Source organism: Lynx rufus, unplaced genomic scaffold, assembly GCF_022079265.1.
Source record: "Lynx rufus isolate CCGP_SWC_20201006 ecotype Redwood Valley unplaced genomic scaffold, mLynRuf1.p SCAF_7, whole genome shotgun sequence".
In the NCBI taxonomy this organism is placed as follows: Eukaryota; Metazoa; Chordata; class Mammalia; order Carnivora; family Felidae; genus Lynx; species Lynx rufus.
The window spans coordinates 79,845,139-79,862,788 of NW_025814889.1; the positions used below are offsets into that span (position 1 = coordinate 79,845,139).

General features: G+C 39.0%; 1 protein-coding gene across 3 annotated transcripts in view; it reads right to left on the reverse strand.

Moving 5' to 3' along the window:
- Positions 1-17,650, reverse strand: part of ATF7 (activating transcription factor 7) — an 87,241-nt gene that overhangs the window by 56,737 nt on the left and 12,854 nt on the right. For 2 of the 3 annotated variants that reach the window (XM_047067405.1, XM_047067404.1), the window contains exon 2: positions 10,680-10,748. In XM_047067405.1, coding sequence (XP_046923361.1) covers positions 10,680-10,727 — 48 coding nt within the window. In that variant the 5' untranslated portion in view covers positions 10,728-10,748. Of the gene's footprint in view, positions 1-10,679; positions 10,749-17,650 lie in introns of those variants that run through there. The other variant, XM_047067406.1, reaches the window with a different exon arrangement.

The window sequence follows — 17,650 nt, forward strand, 5'->3', positions numbered from 1 at the left end:
AGAGTGCCAGTCTGGAATCTATCTGGTCACACAAAATATCGTGTGACCTCATCTGAGTTACTCAGTCTCTCTGAGCCTTAGTTTTCTCATCTGTACAATAGGGATATTATATCCTCCTTCAGGGGATCTCTAGGGTTAAATAATATCTATAAAAGCACTTTTTGCACAGTACATAAGAGCTCAGTTAGCTATTGTATACTGCTATTGCTGTTATTATTATTACATTGATAAAGTTAAATAATTTTCTTTGTATTTTGTCCTCTCCCATTCCCCCCATATGATCCTTGGGTGGAATATAATTTTCCGTACCATACAGACACAACATGTCCTCTAAATTGTGTATGTATGTACATGTATACATGTATCTGTTGCTCTGCACTCAGATATTAATCCCCAACATCACGTTATAGAGCCTTCCCTAGGCTAATGTTCACTTTACCACAGAGTCAGTTCAGTTCAACAAGCAAGATAACTAAATTAGCACTGAGGCCAAAGCTGGAAGATTCTCATGTGGAGCCAAACGTAGAAGGTGTAGAGTCACTATTTTTATGAAAAGAGATCTTACCCAATACCAGGAAGTTGGAATTCTAAGTAGATAGGAAACTTGAATCTTAGAACTAGAGAAATCGGGTCACTCTCCTTCCCCCATATTTTATCAATATAAATTTTCCAGAACAAGAAAAGGAGGAAATGTCTCTCTTTCTAGCCAAAGAGATTTAATTAAGTTGCTTCTAGTGTTCATTAGTGTCCTTCTTAAGATTTATACTTCTCAACTATCTTCCAGTAGAAGGAAGCTGAAATAGCCCAAAACAAAACTAAGAAATAAATCTGTGTATCTTTGACATCCTCAAAAGTTGCCATGTCTCCTTTGCTCAAGAACCATTCCACCTAAGCCAGTCCTCATCCACTATCCCTTAACCCAAATAAAACCTTCTCCTCGTTTATGTAGCCAGTACTACATCTATGATTAAACTGATTTATACTAAAGTGCCAATGACAGCTCCCTATCTACTTTTCTAAAAAATTTATTCGTTATGAATCTTTAACTAATGTAGAAGTATAGAGGATTACTTTTAGACAGGGAGTCTTTCTTATTTACCCTTAAATTGCACTGATTTTCTTTAGTCACATATAAGGCTGCCCATGGGAGCAACGGAAAGGAGACTTTATTGTCCTCAACCTCAAAGGAAAAGGGATCATGGGCTCTACTTCCTCTTGCTTTGCTCAGACCTAACACCGGGACTCTCCAGATACATACAGCCCATTCAATGTTCATCCTATCCTTTTTTGCTCCCAACACATAGAACTAGTAGAACAGTCACTAGGCAAGCCAAATCTTTTAACATCAGAGAGACTCCCAGTAGAGAAAAAAGGCTGCCACTTTCATCTTCCTGGAAAGATTCTCGGGACTTTTAGAGGGACCTTGGAGCTGTGACCTCAAATGTTTAATTTTCTCTCCTCCTTTCCCCAGCTATTCCTAACTGTAGGGTTATCTACCCACAACTATTTTTTTTTAAGATTTTTTTAAAAGTAATCTCTACACCCAATGTGGGTCTCGAACTTATAACCCCAAGATCAAGAGTCACACACTCCACCGACTGAGCCAGCCAGGCACCCCTATCTGTTCACAACTTTAAAGAATTAGAGGACTGCATGATTCTAATTATAGGGCATTCTGGAAAAAGCAAAACTACGGAGACAGTAAAAAGATCAGTGGTTACCAAGGGTTGGAGGTAGGAGTGGGGAGGGATGAATAGATAGAACACAGGGGATTTTTTAGGCCAATGAAACTATCCTGTATGATACTGTAATGGTGAGTACATATTATTATACATTTGTCAAAACCCACAGAATGTACAACACAAAGATTAAACTCTAATGTAGAATATGGACTTTAGTTAATATTAATGTATCAACATTGGCTCATCAGTTGTAACACATGTACCACACTAATACAAGATATGGTAGCAGAGAACTCCAATACTTTCCACCCAATTTTTTGTAAATGTAAATGTAAAACTGATCAAAAGAATAAAGTCTATTTTTTTTTTTTTTTTAAATTAGAGGAAGCACTGCTTAATAATCCCCGCCAGGTACAATGACTAGTAACAGCCAAGATAACCTATACAAGAAGAAGGCAAAAAGTAAAAAATGAGACTATGGAGCTTGATGAAACTACAGAGCTTGATCTCAAAATAAACAGGATGATAACTGAAGACAAGGAAAGAGGCTTGAGGAAGTGAGTGAAGGAGAGAGAGAGAGACAACTCTCACATCACTTTTAGTGACTGGTATGCAAAAACTAAAACAAATGTTTTCTCCCTCAGAGAAAGAGAAGAGAAACCAAGTTTATAAGGGGTACTGAGATACTCGGCAGAAAAATCACCAGCATTAAGCCTCTGGCATACTTACAAGTGTCACCCTGATGCCTCTCCCTGTGGCTAAGAAATCAGAGCTGTCTTTGTAACCAAGTCTGCAACCTGTGCTCGCGCCAATCTTTATGGCAAATTGAGGTCTTTTTTCAGGAAAATCAAGGGATAATTGCCCAGTATCAAAAGAAGATATGACCCCTGGGAGGAGAAAGGAGGCGTTCCTTTTGCCACAGGATGATTCTCTCCGGAATAACATAAATGGCTCTTCGAGAGACTATGTCTTTGATAAGCTGAGCTGCAACTCTGACAGCCAATCTGCTGAATGCCGAGCAGAGCACTCAGCTTTCTACAATGACTCAAAGGACACGGCCAGGCTGCAGATTTATTCTGCTGACTTTCCCTGCAGAGCTACTCAAGTTTTTCAAAGGCAAAAAGGAAGAACTCTTTCCTTACACCCAGGGAATTGCAGATTCCTCCTGGGATCTAAAGACAGAACTATGTTTGCTCAAAATCTGACATCATCGATGTGAACAAGATTTAAGAGCTGGAATGATGGCTGGCAATTTTAGTCTTTAGAGCAGAAGTTGGTTCAGCTCTTCAATCTGCCGGCAGGATCAGCAGCCACACAGGGCACATGGCGTGCCAGACTGGGAATGGGCTAATTTCAAAATTCATTCTCATTCTCTCTGTACTTTCACATGACAATTGCAAATAGGCCAGATTCTTACCAAAGCACAATCTTAGGTGGTATATTTCCCTGCACAAAGAAATTTCAAAGTAAAAACATAAAGGTGCTGTTACAGAGAGATAAACCGCAAAGCTTCCATCTTTTCTCCACAATGTTTACCTCCGTGAAATCTTATCCTTAGCCTGATAATTTTCTGAGGGATTTAAGAAACAAAATATATCCACAATAAACTATTAATAGCAGCATTCCTCCCTCACAATTTGTATGTCACTTCTTCAAGATGAGATTTTAAAAGAGAAAAGCTTTCTATGTATCCTAAGTTGAAAGTAACGGCCATGTGCTATGATTTATGGGACAGTCCCTCTATAGTTAAATAGATTCGACCCTCAACAGACAAAAGAAAACTAGGCTTGAGAGTTAAGATAAGCAATTTCTGTGTGAAACCTTTTTTATCTTATGACAAAGATTTTAAAACATTAAAATTTAGAGACAATCAGTTCTATTTTTATTTAAAATATGCATTGCTGTTCTGAGCAAGTACCCTGAAATAGGTACTGGAGCAAGGGTAATAGCAATTGCGAAATATAGCACAGAAATTTATAAGCAGAAAATCAGAATAAGACTTTTTTCCCCAAGAGCAAAATATATAACCCTTTTGACAAAAACAAATGAAAAAAAGGACAAAAATAAAGGCATTCTGCTTTATAAATAACACTGGCAAACAAGAAGTATCTTACATTTTTAGATATAAATTTAGCTAAGTGTTTACTAATACTTGCAACTGTAACCCTTTCAAAGGGGCTTATCATTTGGCTATAAAGACTCAATTAAGATCAAGACTTGGCTCTTCCCTAACTCCAGATGAAGGGGTTTTTCTTGTACTGCAAGTCCCATTGAAAAAGGACATTGTGTTTTAATAGAAGTCACTGGCATATGGTTAAAAAGCTTAAGTTTGTCCGGTTCCATCCTTTGAGCAGAACACAGGTTCTCTTTCCTCTCCTATGAAAGAGCTTCCAGACAGCATCTCTTGCACCGTGTTCATAATGCACAATTTATCGGCATTTCGTTTCCTTTTTCTAAATGGCCGGGAGGGAAGAAGAGCTCCACAGCCACCGTGTGTGGTTAGTAATGGCGCTTTTACTTGTCATTGTACAAAGCCTGTTAAATATTTACAACACAGACAGCAATATCTAGTCCTAAACACCCAGTTGTGAGTTTGAATTTTTTTAGAAATAAATCTATGACAAGTTTTCCCCAGCAAAACGCCAGAAGACTTTACTAACAGCTTCAAGAGACCCAGCGGGTCCAGAGGAGCAGTTATAGGCCATCTGGTGATTACTTATTATTATTTATACAGCACTGTAGATGTACACACAGATGTGTTATGAATCCACATACAGAGTAGGCCCTAACAAGGGCTTCAGACAAAATGCGACTGCTGAGCAAGTCAATCTGCATTAAAGAAACACACTAACCAGAAAGAGGGAACACTCTGGCTGTTCTTCAATCTGCCGCATTAGCTGGAAGAGTATTTGATAAAAGAATGATGAATTCTACACGATGATGACAATATCTTGCAAGTTAACAACCTAGCTATATGTGGTTTTGCAGGGGTGGCAAAAGAGGGACTAACGAAGGACAGGCTCCCAGAGACAGAAGGCAGTTTGTGAAAGAAGGGACTAACAAACAGCCTCTCTCCTGATTTAGGAAGAACGGAGATACAAAGATACTGGATTTTATTTTTTTTCCACTAGGAATGCTCTGAGAACAGCTTCTGGGCTCCCATTCCAAATATTAAGTCATACCGAAGGAAAACAAGAGTGAATAACTGAAAAATTTCATCTTAATTTCCTGGGTATAGCTCTAATTAGGTTCATACAGCCTCTCCCCCACCCCCTCGGCAAACTGGAGCAGGGATGCTTTTAATCTACCATGTTCTTAGTAACGTAACAATAACTGTAATACGAAAACCTAAAATAATCAACCACACGTTTCTAAGGGCAAGCGTCAAGAGTGCCAGATCTGACGTTAAAAACAGGTTGAATTCCTTGCTTTTAATACATTTATAGTTTTAAAAACCTCAGTCCCAATTTTGTCTACACAATGCAAAATGGTGGTCTACTTCCATCACAAGGCTACATAAAACTGCAGCATAGTCAGAGTGGACTGAAAGTTATTGCAAAATCAACATATTATTACAAAAAACAAGGTTAGCATTTGGCCTAATTGTGTATAATGCAGTGTATTTTCAGCTGCCTGACAGCATGCAGGCACTCTTACCAGATGGGAACTGGATGAATTATTGAATGAAATATGAATTATTAAATAAAAATTTGAATTTTTTTAAACTCTTGGCAGGGGGTGAGGAAGAAAGGCTTATCTGTCTGCCTGAAATTGCCCTCACCTGTCGAAGCATGTAAATATGGTACGTACCACCATAAATGGGGTTTACCTAACCAGCCATTTCTTTCCTTGTTATTCTCTAATTCAAGATGCTCCCCTAACATAAAGAATTAGTAACCAGCACCAACCCATTTTCCTTCTTTTCTTTTGTGTTAATGCCAGGTAACAGGGAAACATGCCAAAAGGATAGAATTAAAAATCCAGAGTCCCATAGTACCAGTATGGTCCATTTAAAGGGAGGGCTGGGATAACAGGAAAAGTCTCTATAGATTTGTGTTACATAGGCAATAAAACATATACCTTTGTAGTATGCCGGCATTTAACCAATCATAGAAGCTATTTGTTGCCTCATATATTACAAAGCAATAGAGATTTAAGGGATAATGTTCATGGAGGCAGAGGATACGAAGCAATAAACAGCACTGGAGGTTGGTTAAATGCCAAGTGAAGCCAGGACTACAGCACCATAAACATTATTCCTATTATATGACAAGATAAGGAGGTACAAGAAGCTGCCCTCAATCCCACCACAACTAGGGCTCTATTGCTATCCTTGGCCTTAGAAAGGGAAAGCAGGCCCTGGAGGTCTATGAGCTAGTTATGTGTTTCAGGTCTCAGATATGAACAGAACCTCAACCTGTACCTAAATGTCCTCTGGGAGAAGAAAAGATCTGGTAGGACACATCCGTAGGGGAAAAAAAATAACAAGAGCTGATCAGGTCACACTGGCCAGAGAAACAATCAAAAGATTTGTCCTTAAAAGGACAGAGTTGATACAGAGTTGGTTATGACAGAAATCTTTCTCAGTGGCTAATAATGGGATGATACTGTGCATTAGAAGTATCTCCTCTGAGGAAATGTGTTCCTGTTCTTAAGGAAATAGACATTCTAAGTAATAAGCTTATATGATCAGCTTCTGCTCAAAGGCTTTGTTATGATAACCAGAAGGACTACTGAAATCTGCGTAATTTGTACTGCAAAACAGTGTCATGTTCCAGAGAGGGAGGTATGGGAATATGGAATTTGTTGACTTCTAGTAATAAAAACTGGACAAAAAACGTCTAAAAGATAAGTTATCTAACTGCATTTACAAATCCAAGATTACTGTCAAAAACATAGTACAGCTGACCTTCGAACGACACGGGTGTGAACTGGGCAGGTCCATTTGATAAACATAGTACAATACTGTAAATTTTTTCTTCCTTACAATTTCCCTAATAACATTTTCTTTTCTCTGCTTACTCAATTGTGAGAATACAGTACACAGTACATATAACATACAAAATATGAGTTAATCAACCATTTATGTTATCGGTAAGGCTTTAGGTCAACAGTAAGCTATTAGTAGTTAAGTTTTTGGGGGGATCAAAAGTTGTATGCAGATTTTCAACTCCCCACGGGTGTTCCTAACCCCTGCACTGTTCAAGGGTCAACTGTAATTGTTTCTGCTTGCACATAAAATAAAACAACTTTACAATCCATCTTTAAATAAAAACGTCTCTCAAAGCATCAAAAACTTAAAAGACTGGGGCGCCTGAGTGGCTCAGGTCATGATCTCTCGGTTTGTGGGTTCCAGCCCCGCGCAGAGCCCCACGTCGGGCTCTGTCTGTGCTGACAGCTCAGAGCCTGGAGCCTGCTTTGAGTTCTGTGTCTCCCTCTCTCTCTGCCCCTCCCCCACTCACACTGTTTTTCTCTCTCTCTCTCTCTCTCTCAAAAATGAATAAACATTAAAAAAAATTAAAAGAAAAAAAACTTAAAAGACTACCTAAATTCAGCACCAAACGAAACTTTTATTATTTTAATAACAGAAGCAAAGCCATTTTATGGTCAGAATGGTTTTAATTAGATGCTATCTTATAAACATTTCAAAAACCCAAACCACTCAAATTCAACCAACCCTTTGCCACAGGGTATCTGGGGTACTGTTGCCTTAACAACACTAACCCATTCTCTGGAGGCAGCTCTATTAACTACTTCTGCTACCACATTCCATAGAGAGGTATTAGCAAGAATATTGGTTTCCCTAAGTTCCTCTTCATGAGAGTGATTAGGCCTCAAGAGAAACACGGTCTCAACAGGAGAACAGAAATGAAAGGACTCAAAACACCCTCTCATCTGTCTTTTCAGACAAGAATGCAGAGAACACAACCTTCAGCAGCCATCTTTTTTAAAAAAAGTACATGCAGCATATTTAGAATTCAGCTGTGTCACATCAGACTTACTGTTGGGAAGTGGATCATGAACAGAATCCAAAAATAACAGCCATTAAAGACCTAGCAACCAAAACATGTTTACGTATCCATTGAAAGCCCGGTGGTTTTGATTATATGGTGGGGAGCATAATCCACTAGTCTATTTTAGGTAAATTTTCCTTTCACCTTCCCTTAATATTAAGGCGTAAGATGATTTCTGAGGTTAGGGCCCATTGGGTAAAGTCCGGGCACAGAACAGATATTGAAATAATGCAAGATTCATATAGTTTTCGTCTGTTGGTTGGTTTTTTAAGGATCAGTCTCTTGAATTGTAATTTGCTTTCATTCCTTCTTCCGCTAAGTGGTATACCGGAGCCACCGATTTTTGAGGCTTCTATGGGAGTAAGTTCCAAACCATGTCTTGTAAAAATTATCATGGTCCTTATCACCAGTCCTGGAATTTACATAGCCTTTTTAAAAAATTATTATTCTACCATTTCTGGAATAAAAAATTTGAATCAATGACGGAGGATTATACATAGCTTGAAGGTCTCAAACGGGCTCCAGGATGAAACCATTTTCAAGGGATATAAGGAAGTTGGATGACAGGCCAAGGGTAGTTCGCTTTCCCAAATTTATCTTCTCTGCCAGATTTCCACTATTTCATATAATAGAAAGCAATCACAGTAAAGTGAGTCTTGCAGAGATCCTAGAGTTAAATTTTACTTAGATATTGGGAGAAACTTGGAAGAAGACTAAATATAACTAAAGAACTACAATTTTACCTAACCATAAAGTTCTGACATGCAAAGGAGTTACCTTCATAGACTTAAGCCGTAGTTTTCTTTTTTTTTTTTTAATTTTTTTTTTTCAACGTTTATTTATTTTTGGGACAGAGAGAGACAGAGCATGAACGGGGGAGGGGCAGAGAGAGAGGGAGACACAGAATCGGAAACAGGCTCCAGGCTCTGAGCCATCAGCCCAGAGCCCGACGCGGGGCTCGAACTCACGGACCGCGAGATCGTGACCTGGCTGAAGTCGGACGCTTAACCAACTGCGCCACCCAGGCGCCCCAAGCCGTAGTTTTCTACGCTTTTCTATGAAACAAGTACCTTGAATCCAAAAGAAGATACTCATCTCCCTGAGTACCATATCCACTAAAGGGAAAAAAAGCCTTTGGGACTTATACTAGAGGTTATAATGAGTCCTAACAACCAAAATACCAGCAGACAGTTCAGAAATGGGAGGAAGAATAGGGGAAGGAAAAGGCTTATGATAAACAGTACCCAACAATACAAAAGGAACCAAAGTAAAAAGTCCTACTGTTTTTACCACCTCTAGTCCAAAAAATGCAAAACAAAAAGAAACAAACAAACAAACACAAAACCATCTGGGATCTCACAAATTTCAGTGAAAACTACTCTTTTCTGATAGACAGTCTGAAGAAACCTATTTAAACCTTTCTTCTTCCGAGAGCTTAAGAGATGATTTTCCATTTTAATTTCTTTAAGTCCTTGTCTAGGTGGTTTTCAGCATACAACATATAAGAGGGGCACTGAGTAGCTTAAGCCATGAACAAAGAAAAATAAATGTAAGGATGAGAAAAATAACTCTTTTCACCAAAAACGCAGATTTTTAAAGGGAGATAAGTGAAAAGGGTCCCAGGTACCAATTATGGAAATCACAGTAACTACTGCTATCAACACATCCACACACAAAAATCTGGAGGGATCAAGTTCAGATATATATTCTAATACAGCTGTTTGAAAATGGAAACAAATTTATCCTAATTTCTCAGGTGGCTTCTATTGTAAAAGAATAAAACATAAATCACACGGGGAAAACATCCAACCAACAATAAAGTTGAAAACTCTGACAAGGAAGGAAATATACCCGATGATGCTGAATACTTCAGAATATAATGGCTTTTTTGGTTTTCTCTGAAATTTTCAGCATTTACTGGAATGTGGAATCATCCTTCTGCCCATTCCTTGTCACCACCCCCATTTCATTCACCTCTCAAATTCCAATTCCTAGGAATCTCTGGAACTTAACTCTCTCTTTTTGTCTAAGTATTTACAATGTTTAATAGAACTAGTCTGCAATCTCACATACCACCAGTAAGTGTCACTGGGCAGTCACATGGCATATTCCTAACTGAACAGAAATTCAACCTTCAGGTTCCATAAAATCAATTCATGAAGGCAGATAAAACTTTCTTTGTATTCCTTTCTTCATCCTTTGTGGAACATGGCAGTAGGGAAGGGTCTAGGAAGAAGAGTTAAGAAGGTGCAAAATGGGGAAGAAGAAAAAAAAAAAGGCAACTTCAACAAAATTACTTTATTAAAAAAGCATATAATGAAAAATATCTGACACAAAATGTACACATATGCAAATAATAACATGGCAGCTGACGAACAGTACAAGGCATTTCATGGCATAAGAGAGGGAAAATGACTAAGAAATCTCGTAGTTTATATATTGCTGCGACATCTCAGGTTCTACACTGGATTTGCCTTCCCTACATAGACAGATATCTGCCTTAGCTACCAGCAATGATTTTCTGGATCAACAGTCCAAAGAAATTTTTTTTTTCTTATTTAAAAAATCCAACAGATTCCAGCAAATTGTGGTTCACAGTGAACGGGTATATTCTCGGCTGCCTATTCTAAATGTTAAGCAGACTTTTATATCCATTGAAGGTTGAGGAAAAGATATTTCTAAACTTGTTTTGTATTTAGATGGATAGCTTTATAAAGGAGGAGAGAGCAACATGTATTCCCCAACACTGTGTGTCGGGAAACAAACACCAGTGGAATAACAATATGAAAGAGAGCAAGGCAGATTTCATTACGGTAGAGTGCCTACACTTCCTCATAACATGGATTTACACACTGCAAATCCTCTGATCTGATTACCTCCAGTGATCACGTAAAATACCGGCTTTAAACTCTTTGCCTTAGTGATAAAACAGCCACTTTGATTCACAACGAGACATTCACAATAAAGTATATTGTAAACGTACCTGTCCACAGCCCGGGGCATTGCACACAAACGGTCTGTCGTCTCCCATATTTCATATAGCAGAGCGGAGCTGAGGAGGGGGAGGCAGGGGGAAAAGTTATGTTAAATACGCTGGAGTTAAAAAAAAAAAAAAGTGCTTCAAAAATATCAAGCCTAGAAACAGGTGCTCCAAGAATGCTGTCTATCAAAGCTATAAACACAGGCTACTTTGGGGAGACCCATTAGACAGGTGGCATATGATCTACCGCGCCTCAACTGAAACTTTTAATTAGAAAAATTTAGACCTCAATAGTCAAGGAATTTCAGACCTTTTGCTAGATTTTCCCTCTTTCTGCTACAGTATATAACACACTCCTCTAGTCTACTGAATTACAACCAGTGCAGTTCCCTATGTCAATAAATCCACAGAACATTCGATGCGGAAGCCATATTTCTGAACTAGAGAAGACCAAAATTTGTCATTTAATTAATTAAGGGATTATAGGAGGGGTGCTCCATTTTACAGGGCTATAATCTGGCTCCCTGGTGTATAAACTACGAGACTGTTGGCAAGGGCCGTTTATCCCAGATTATTGCCAAAGAAAACAAAGCACCCATCCTATTGGGCTACACGGGAAATGATTTTCATTAATAAAAAAATAAAAATAAAAACCTTCTCTCCCCACTGGGAGCCTCCTTCTCCCCCCACCAATCGTCTGTGGCAAATGGAGAAATATCGGTGCCCTTCCCCCTCTAATTCTATTTATGGCTAGGTTTTTAAAAGCAGCAATAAAACAAATGTCGACTCTTTGGGGGTTTACTGGGTGAATATGTTCCGGCTGTTTGTGCTGCTCTCGGCCAGAGTTCTTGGGCTGCTCTGTTGCAGCCAACAGATGTGTGCTGCTGCAGGGGATAAAAGAAATGGCACTAAAAGGCATCACCATCCATCCTCTCTATTTCTCTGAAGAATTTAACAGGGCTTACACTGTTGTTGTTTTTTAATTATTGAGGCTAAACTCTTGAAATGTTGATAGACATTCCTTGTCAAAGAACAATAATTCCAATATGAATGCGTTGGGAAAATTTCTCATTTCCCAACCAGGAATAAAAATAGAGGTGGAGGTAGATAAGGATGAGAAATGCAAATCCTAGGGAAAATATTCCTAAAAGATAAACAGTGTTTTGAAGGGGTGGGGGGAAGGGCATAAAAATAGTCTTCATAGAATAAACTCCTTAAGGACATTTTTGAACATCCTTCTACAAGAAAGAAAGGGGTATAAAAGAATATTAACAAGGGAAGATGAAAGAGGAAGAAGAAGAATTTGAATATGCCTAGAAACAACTTCAGAACTGTAACCAAAATCAAAAGGTCAGAGTTAACCTCACTCAGGTCTGCATTAAAATAAAATGTTAAAATGCTGGACTGAATTTGGTAATCAGAAAAGCATGTTTAAAACTCAGAGGTTAGCTAGGTAACATCTCTTCTACTCTCTTAAGACTCACTCTGGGGTTGGAAACCAGTATTTCTGGTAGTCTGATCAGTAATTCCACAACTAATCAGTGTTCAAAATTGTGGGGTGCCCCATAAAATAGAAAGAGCTTCTTAGTCATCTTTCAGGGTGATAGGAACAGGGTCTAACTATGAAGGAAACTGATGCTGCAGCATTGCTGTAATGGAAGGGAGCCTGTATGTACATAGGTGTACACAGATTTATATCACATTTAGCCAGGATAAATTGCTTCAATAAATTCTGTTCCTAGGAGAAGCCAGCTCGAGCTGATGATTGGGTACTGGGAAAATGAGAGCTTTATTCTTCTTCACACAGCCCCAGGACAAGGGGGTTTTCTGGTTTGTTTGTTTTAAATACGTGATGAGTTTTTTAGCACTTTCTGGAACTATGACATAGTGCAAAAAATAAATACAAGTAAATAAAAGTAAATAAATACAAAGACCAAGGCCACTAGGACTGAAAATTCAGAACATTTCTGGAAAGCAATTCGTCTCTGGAAAAATTCCTAACTGCTGTGCTGGAGATAATTCCACTTCCTAGTCCCCAAACCTGCTTTCCTGATATAATCACAAAATGAGAATTTTATTTCAACAAGGTCCTCTAACAGATTTTTCAACCAGGACTAAAACTACAAGGACTAGAGCAGACATAACATAAGGAACCAGGCAGGATTCCTTCCTTTTACCTTGGTTCTGTTATTTGAGGCTAAAAGTTCTGTCTTCTACCTAGAAGAGGAAAAGGGTGCTTGCTGGCTGAGGATTAGGGCAGCGCTGGCACAGAGAGGGATTAAATACACTCTGGAACAATTTCCCTCAAACCACAAAATTCAAAATTTAACTTGGTTTTCTTGGTTTTGTACAATCACATCACAATATATGGCTTCCAAATTTTATTTAACTGCATCCTTACTAGGAATAGAAATGCAATATCATGACTTTCTAAAAGAAAACAAAAGGCAAAACCAAGTTGGGGGAAAAGTATTAAATGTAACAGAAGCAAGCATTTTCATGGCTCTTTAAATACTGAAATCTGACAGTCACTAACTGGGATTTCCTGCTTCCTTCCCACTTTACTAGCTTTTGTTTTGCCATTTTCACCAAAAGGAAGATCACAATGGGAGGAAGAAGGCCCTCTTTCCTAAGTACCCACAATTATTCTTAAATCATTCCTCGGTCTCTTGCTCTTTTTCATTTCCATCATTCTTGCTTTTTCACTTCAAAGTGATTTGTCTTTTTAAAGAATATTTAGCAACAACAATAATGATCTGTTCTCCCACTTAAAATTCTAGGGGCACCTGGGTGGCTCAGTCAGTTGAGCATCCAACTTTGGCTCAGGTCATGATCTTACGGTTCATGGGTTTGAGCCCCATGTAAAGCTCTGTGCTGACAGCTCAGAGCCTGGAGCCTGTTTCGGATTCTGTGTCTCCCCTCTCTCTCTGCTCCTCCCCCACTTGTGCTCTCCCTCTCAAAAATAATAAACATTAAAAATAAATCCCGGGGCGCCTGGGTGGCTCAGTCGGTTGAGCGTCCGACTTCGGCTCAGGTCATGATCTCACAGCTTGTGAGTTCGAGCCCCGCATCAAGCTCTGTGCTGACAGCTCAGAGCCTGGAGGCTGCTTCAGATTCTGTGCCTCCCTCTCTCTCTGCCCCAACCCACTCGCATTCTGTCTCTGTCTCTCTCAAAAATAAACAAACATTAAAAAAGAAGTAAAAAAAAAAAATCCCGTTTACATCTTTTTAATTCCCAATCTGCTGCATCAATTGCTACATATAGAGAATGTGTTGCTTATTTCTATTTGATACTTAAAGCAAATCTCATACATGAGAGAGGTCAAACTGATGCCTTCTCAAAAACAAAACCAACACATTTCTATAGTATAAACAGACTGAGACAAAGGTGAAATCTTGAATAATAATGCTGCCATTCACTAGAATGTAACTCACGGCCCATTTGTAACTGTACAACTTGACAAGTAGATCACTTGTCTGGGCACGACACTCAAGTCTGCGGTCTTCTCCATGATCTATTCCTCAGGATGAAACTCAAGCATTTTATAGAACTAGCCAACAAATGAAAGGCAAAGAATACATATATTGAGAGACACTTCCAAGGGGAAGTGAGATGCTTTCAGAGGAGATCGTAGAACAGGAAAACAAAGATGTTGAAAAAGGCTATCCTAGAGGCCAAGTCTGCAGAGAAAAAGGCTCATGTACTAGACTCACCAGAATGCATAAATGATAAAAATTACTATTTATTCAAAAGACAGAAAGTTATCTGAATGCTAGGAGAGAAGTGAAGAAAATCCAAGGTTCAGACACTGATTTTTATTAACTGGGATAATTTCATAAAATCTGTTACATAGTTTTGACAGAACCAGAAGTATATCCTAAAATGGTCAATGTGCAAATAAGAAAACTGATTCTCTATGTGTACACACACACACACACACACACACACACACACACACACAGGTATATCTATCCTTTTTTCTTCTTTTTTAATAGAATGAGGATGGAATCTGTCAGCGAGGACTACAAAGTCAGTTCTCTGGACCCAGGTGTAATATGATTATTTCTTTAGTAACCAATTGCTGTTCATAAAATGGCCCAATTTTTATAAGGAATAAAAGCCATATACGAACACACCCAAGGCCCTGTTCTTAGGTTCCTAATAACAAAAAGCAGATACTACTAAGTATACAAAATGAGAAGAACATATTAATATCAAAGAACATTAATATTAAAGATTCATGAAAATCTAGAAAGGGTTCAGACTAGCTATCATTCATTCGTTCAAAATGTATTACTTAGGAACTACTAAGTGCCAGGCAAAGTGGACATAAAAAGACAGAGGCACCTGGGTGGGTCAGTCAGTTGAGCACCCAACTTTGGCACTGGTCCTGATCTCGCAGATGGTGTGTTCACACCCCACATTGGGCTGACTGCTGTCAGCACAGAGCCCACTTCGGATCCTCTATGCCCCTCTCTCTGCCGCTCCTCGTTTGCACTCTCTCTCTCTCTCTCTCTCTCTGTCTCTCAAAAATAAATACACTTTTTTTGGAAAAAGACAATAATCCTTTGCAAAAAAAAAAAAGAAGAAGAAGAAGAAGAAAGAAAAGAATCTTTCACTCATCTGTGTCAAAGAAAAACTAGAGCCGAACAGTAGTTAAAGCAGTAAAAAACAGATTTTATTCAGAACTATTGTAATAGGGGGAAAGAGACCTCAGTGCAGAACTGGGCTCTGTTCTAAATACATCATGGACAAGTGGAAATTTACAGCCAACGACCACAGTAGGGGTTAATGGATAGAAAATTACTAAAAGGTTGGGGCGCCTGGGTGGCGCAGTCGGTTAAGCGTCCGACTTCAGCCAGGTCACGATCTCGCGGTCCGTGAGTTCGAGCCCCGCGTCAGGCTCTGGGCTCATGGCTCAGAGCCTGGAGCCTGTTTCCGATTCTGTGTCTCCCTCTCTCTCTGCCCCTCGCCCGTTCATGCTCTGTCTCTCTCTGTCCCAAAAATAAATAAACGTTGAAAAAAAAATTAAAAAAAAAGAAAATTACTAAAAGGAAATATCAGGACAAAGGGGGATTCTGGCTAAACCGACCTAATAAGATTTTTTTTTAACATTAAATTATTTTTGAGAGAGTGGGGGAGGGGCAGAAAGAGAGGGGGCCAGGGGATATGAAGTGGGCTTTGTGATGACAGCAAAGAGCCCGATGTGGGGCTCAAACTCATGAACCAGTGAGATCATGACCTGAGCCGAAGTCGGATGCTTAACCAACTGAATCACCTAGGCACCCCCAAATTCTTGCTAAAGATGGGCCAGAATGATCACATATAACCTGGGGGATTGAGAAAGATGGAGAACCTGATCAGATGTGAGGGTAATCAGATATCGAAGGCGGGGGGGGGGGGGGGGGGAGGGGTGGTTCTTGCTAAAACTGGATCTTACAAGAAAGTACACAGGTAGGCCTACAAGAAGGTTCTCGAACCTGACTAAAGTTTGGTCAAAGAATCTTTGTCAACTGGCATGAGAGATGCCACATAAGTGGTAAGAATGATGGCTTAATTTACAAGTTCAATTAGTCAGATTGATCAGTATATATATTAAATCCCTTGCTATTTCTCTTATTCTTTGTGGTCATTTGTCAAGTTCCTTTGCTAGCCAATTCCAGAGTATAGACAAGAGCACACAAAAGAGGGATTAAAACTCTTGGTAAAAGGGGCACCTGGGTGGCCCAGTCGGTTAACCGTCCAACTCTTGATTTCAGCTCAGGTCGGCTCAAGTCATGATCTCATGGTCTGTGAGACTGAGCCCCGTGTTGGGCTCTGTGCTGACAGCTCGGAGCCTTCGTGGGATTCTGTTTCTTCCTCTCTCTCTGCCCTTCTCCCACTTGCGTGTGCACTCTCTCTAAATAAACATTAAAAAAAAATAAAGACTAAAGTCTAACGACATATTTTAAGTATATACTTTACAGCTACTTTGTGCCTAAGGTACTTGATGTGACTTAGTACATCCCAGTTAGTTAAAAAGAACTAACTCTATGCTTTCCTTATCATCCAAATAACATAGAGGAGGCTCCACAGTTTTTGGCTAGAGCTTTAAGAAATTGGGAGAAGGAAGCTACTTGTCAAATTAACCCTTCACTGGCCCTTGAAAACAAAACTTAGGCCAGAGCTGTTAAGATACACTTTCAAGTATAAAAGAATGCAGTAGAAAGGGCATCTTCATATAAGACTTTTGGGAGTACATACTTGAACAATCGTTCTGGAAAGCCATCTGGCAATATTTATATTAAGTGTCTTAAAATGTTTTATATTCTTTGAACAAATCATTCTTTCAGGACTTCATTCTGAGGTTAAAGCCCAAAACATGGATCACTTATGTATTAAAATGTTCATCATAGTTCTATTTATAACAACAAAAAAGGAACGGAAATTAAACATTTAAGAAGAATGGATAAATATAAATTAAGATATTGACTTACAATAGACTATATTTAAGTTGTTAAGAATAACGTTTCTGAAAGGTATCTAATGACATGAGAAAATGCTATACATTCTGTGGGGGGAAAAAAGCAGGCTATCAAATTGCATATGTGGGGCACCTGGGTGGCTCAGTCAGTTGGGGGCCCGACTCATGCTCAGGGCATGCTGCATCGGGCTCTCTGCTGTCAGCAAGGAGCCTTCTTCTGCTCCTCTGTACCCCTGCCCCGCTTATGCTCGCTCCCTCTCTCTCTCTCAAAAATAAAATAAACATTTTAATTTAATTTAAAAAAAATTTTTTTAATAAAAATAAATAAAATTGCATATGCACCATAATTCCAAATCTACAAAAAAAGAAAACAAAATAGGGACGATGCCTGGCTGGCTCAGTCAATAGAACAAGTGACTCTGAGACTCTTGATCTTGGGGTCATGAGTTCAAGCCCTACATTGGGTGTAGAGCCTACTGAAAACAAAAAGCAAAAAAAAAAAAAAAAAAA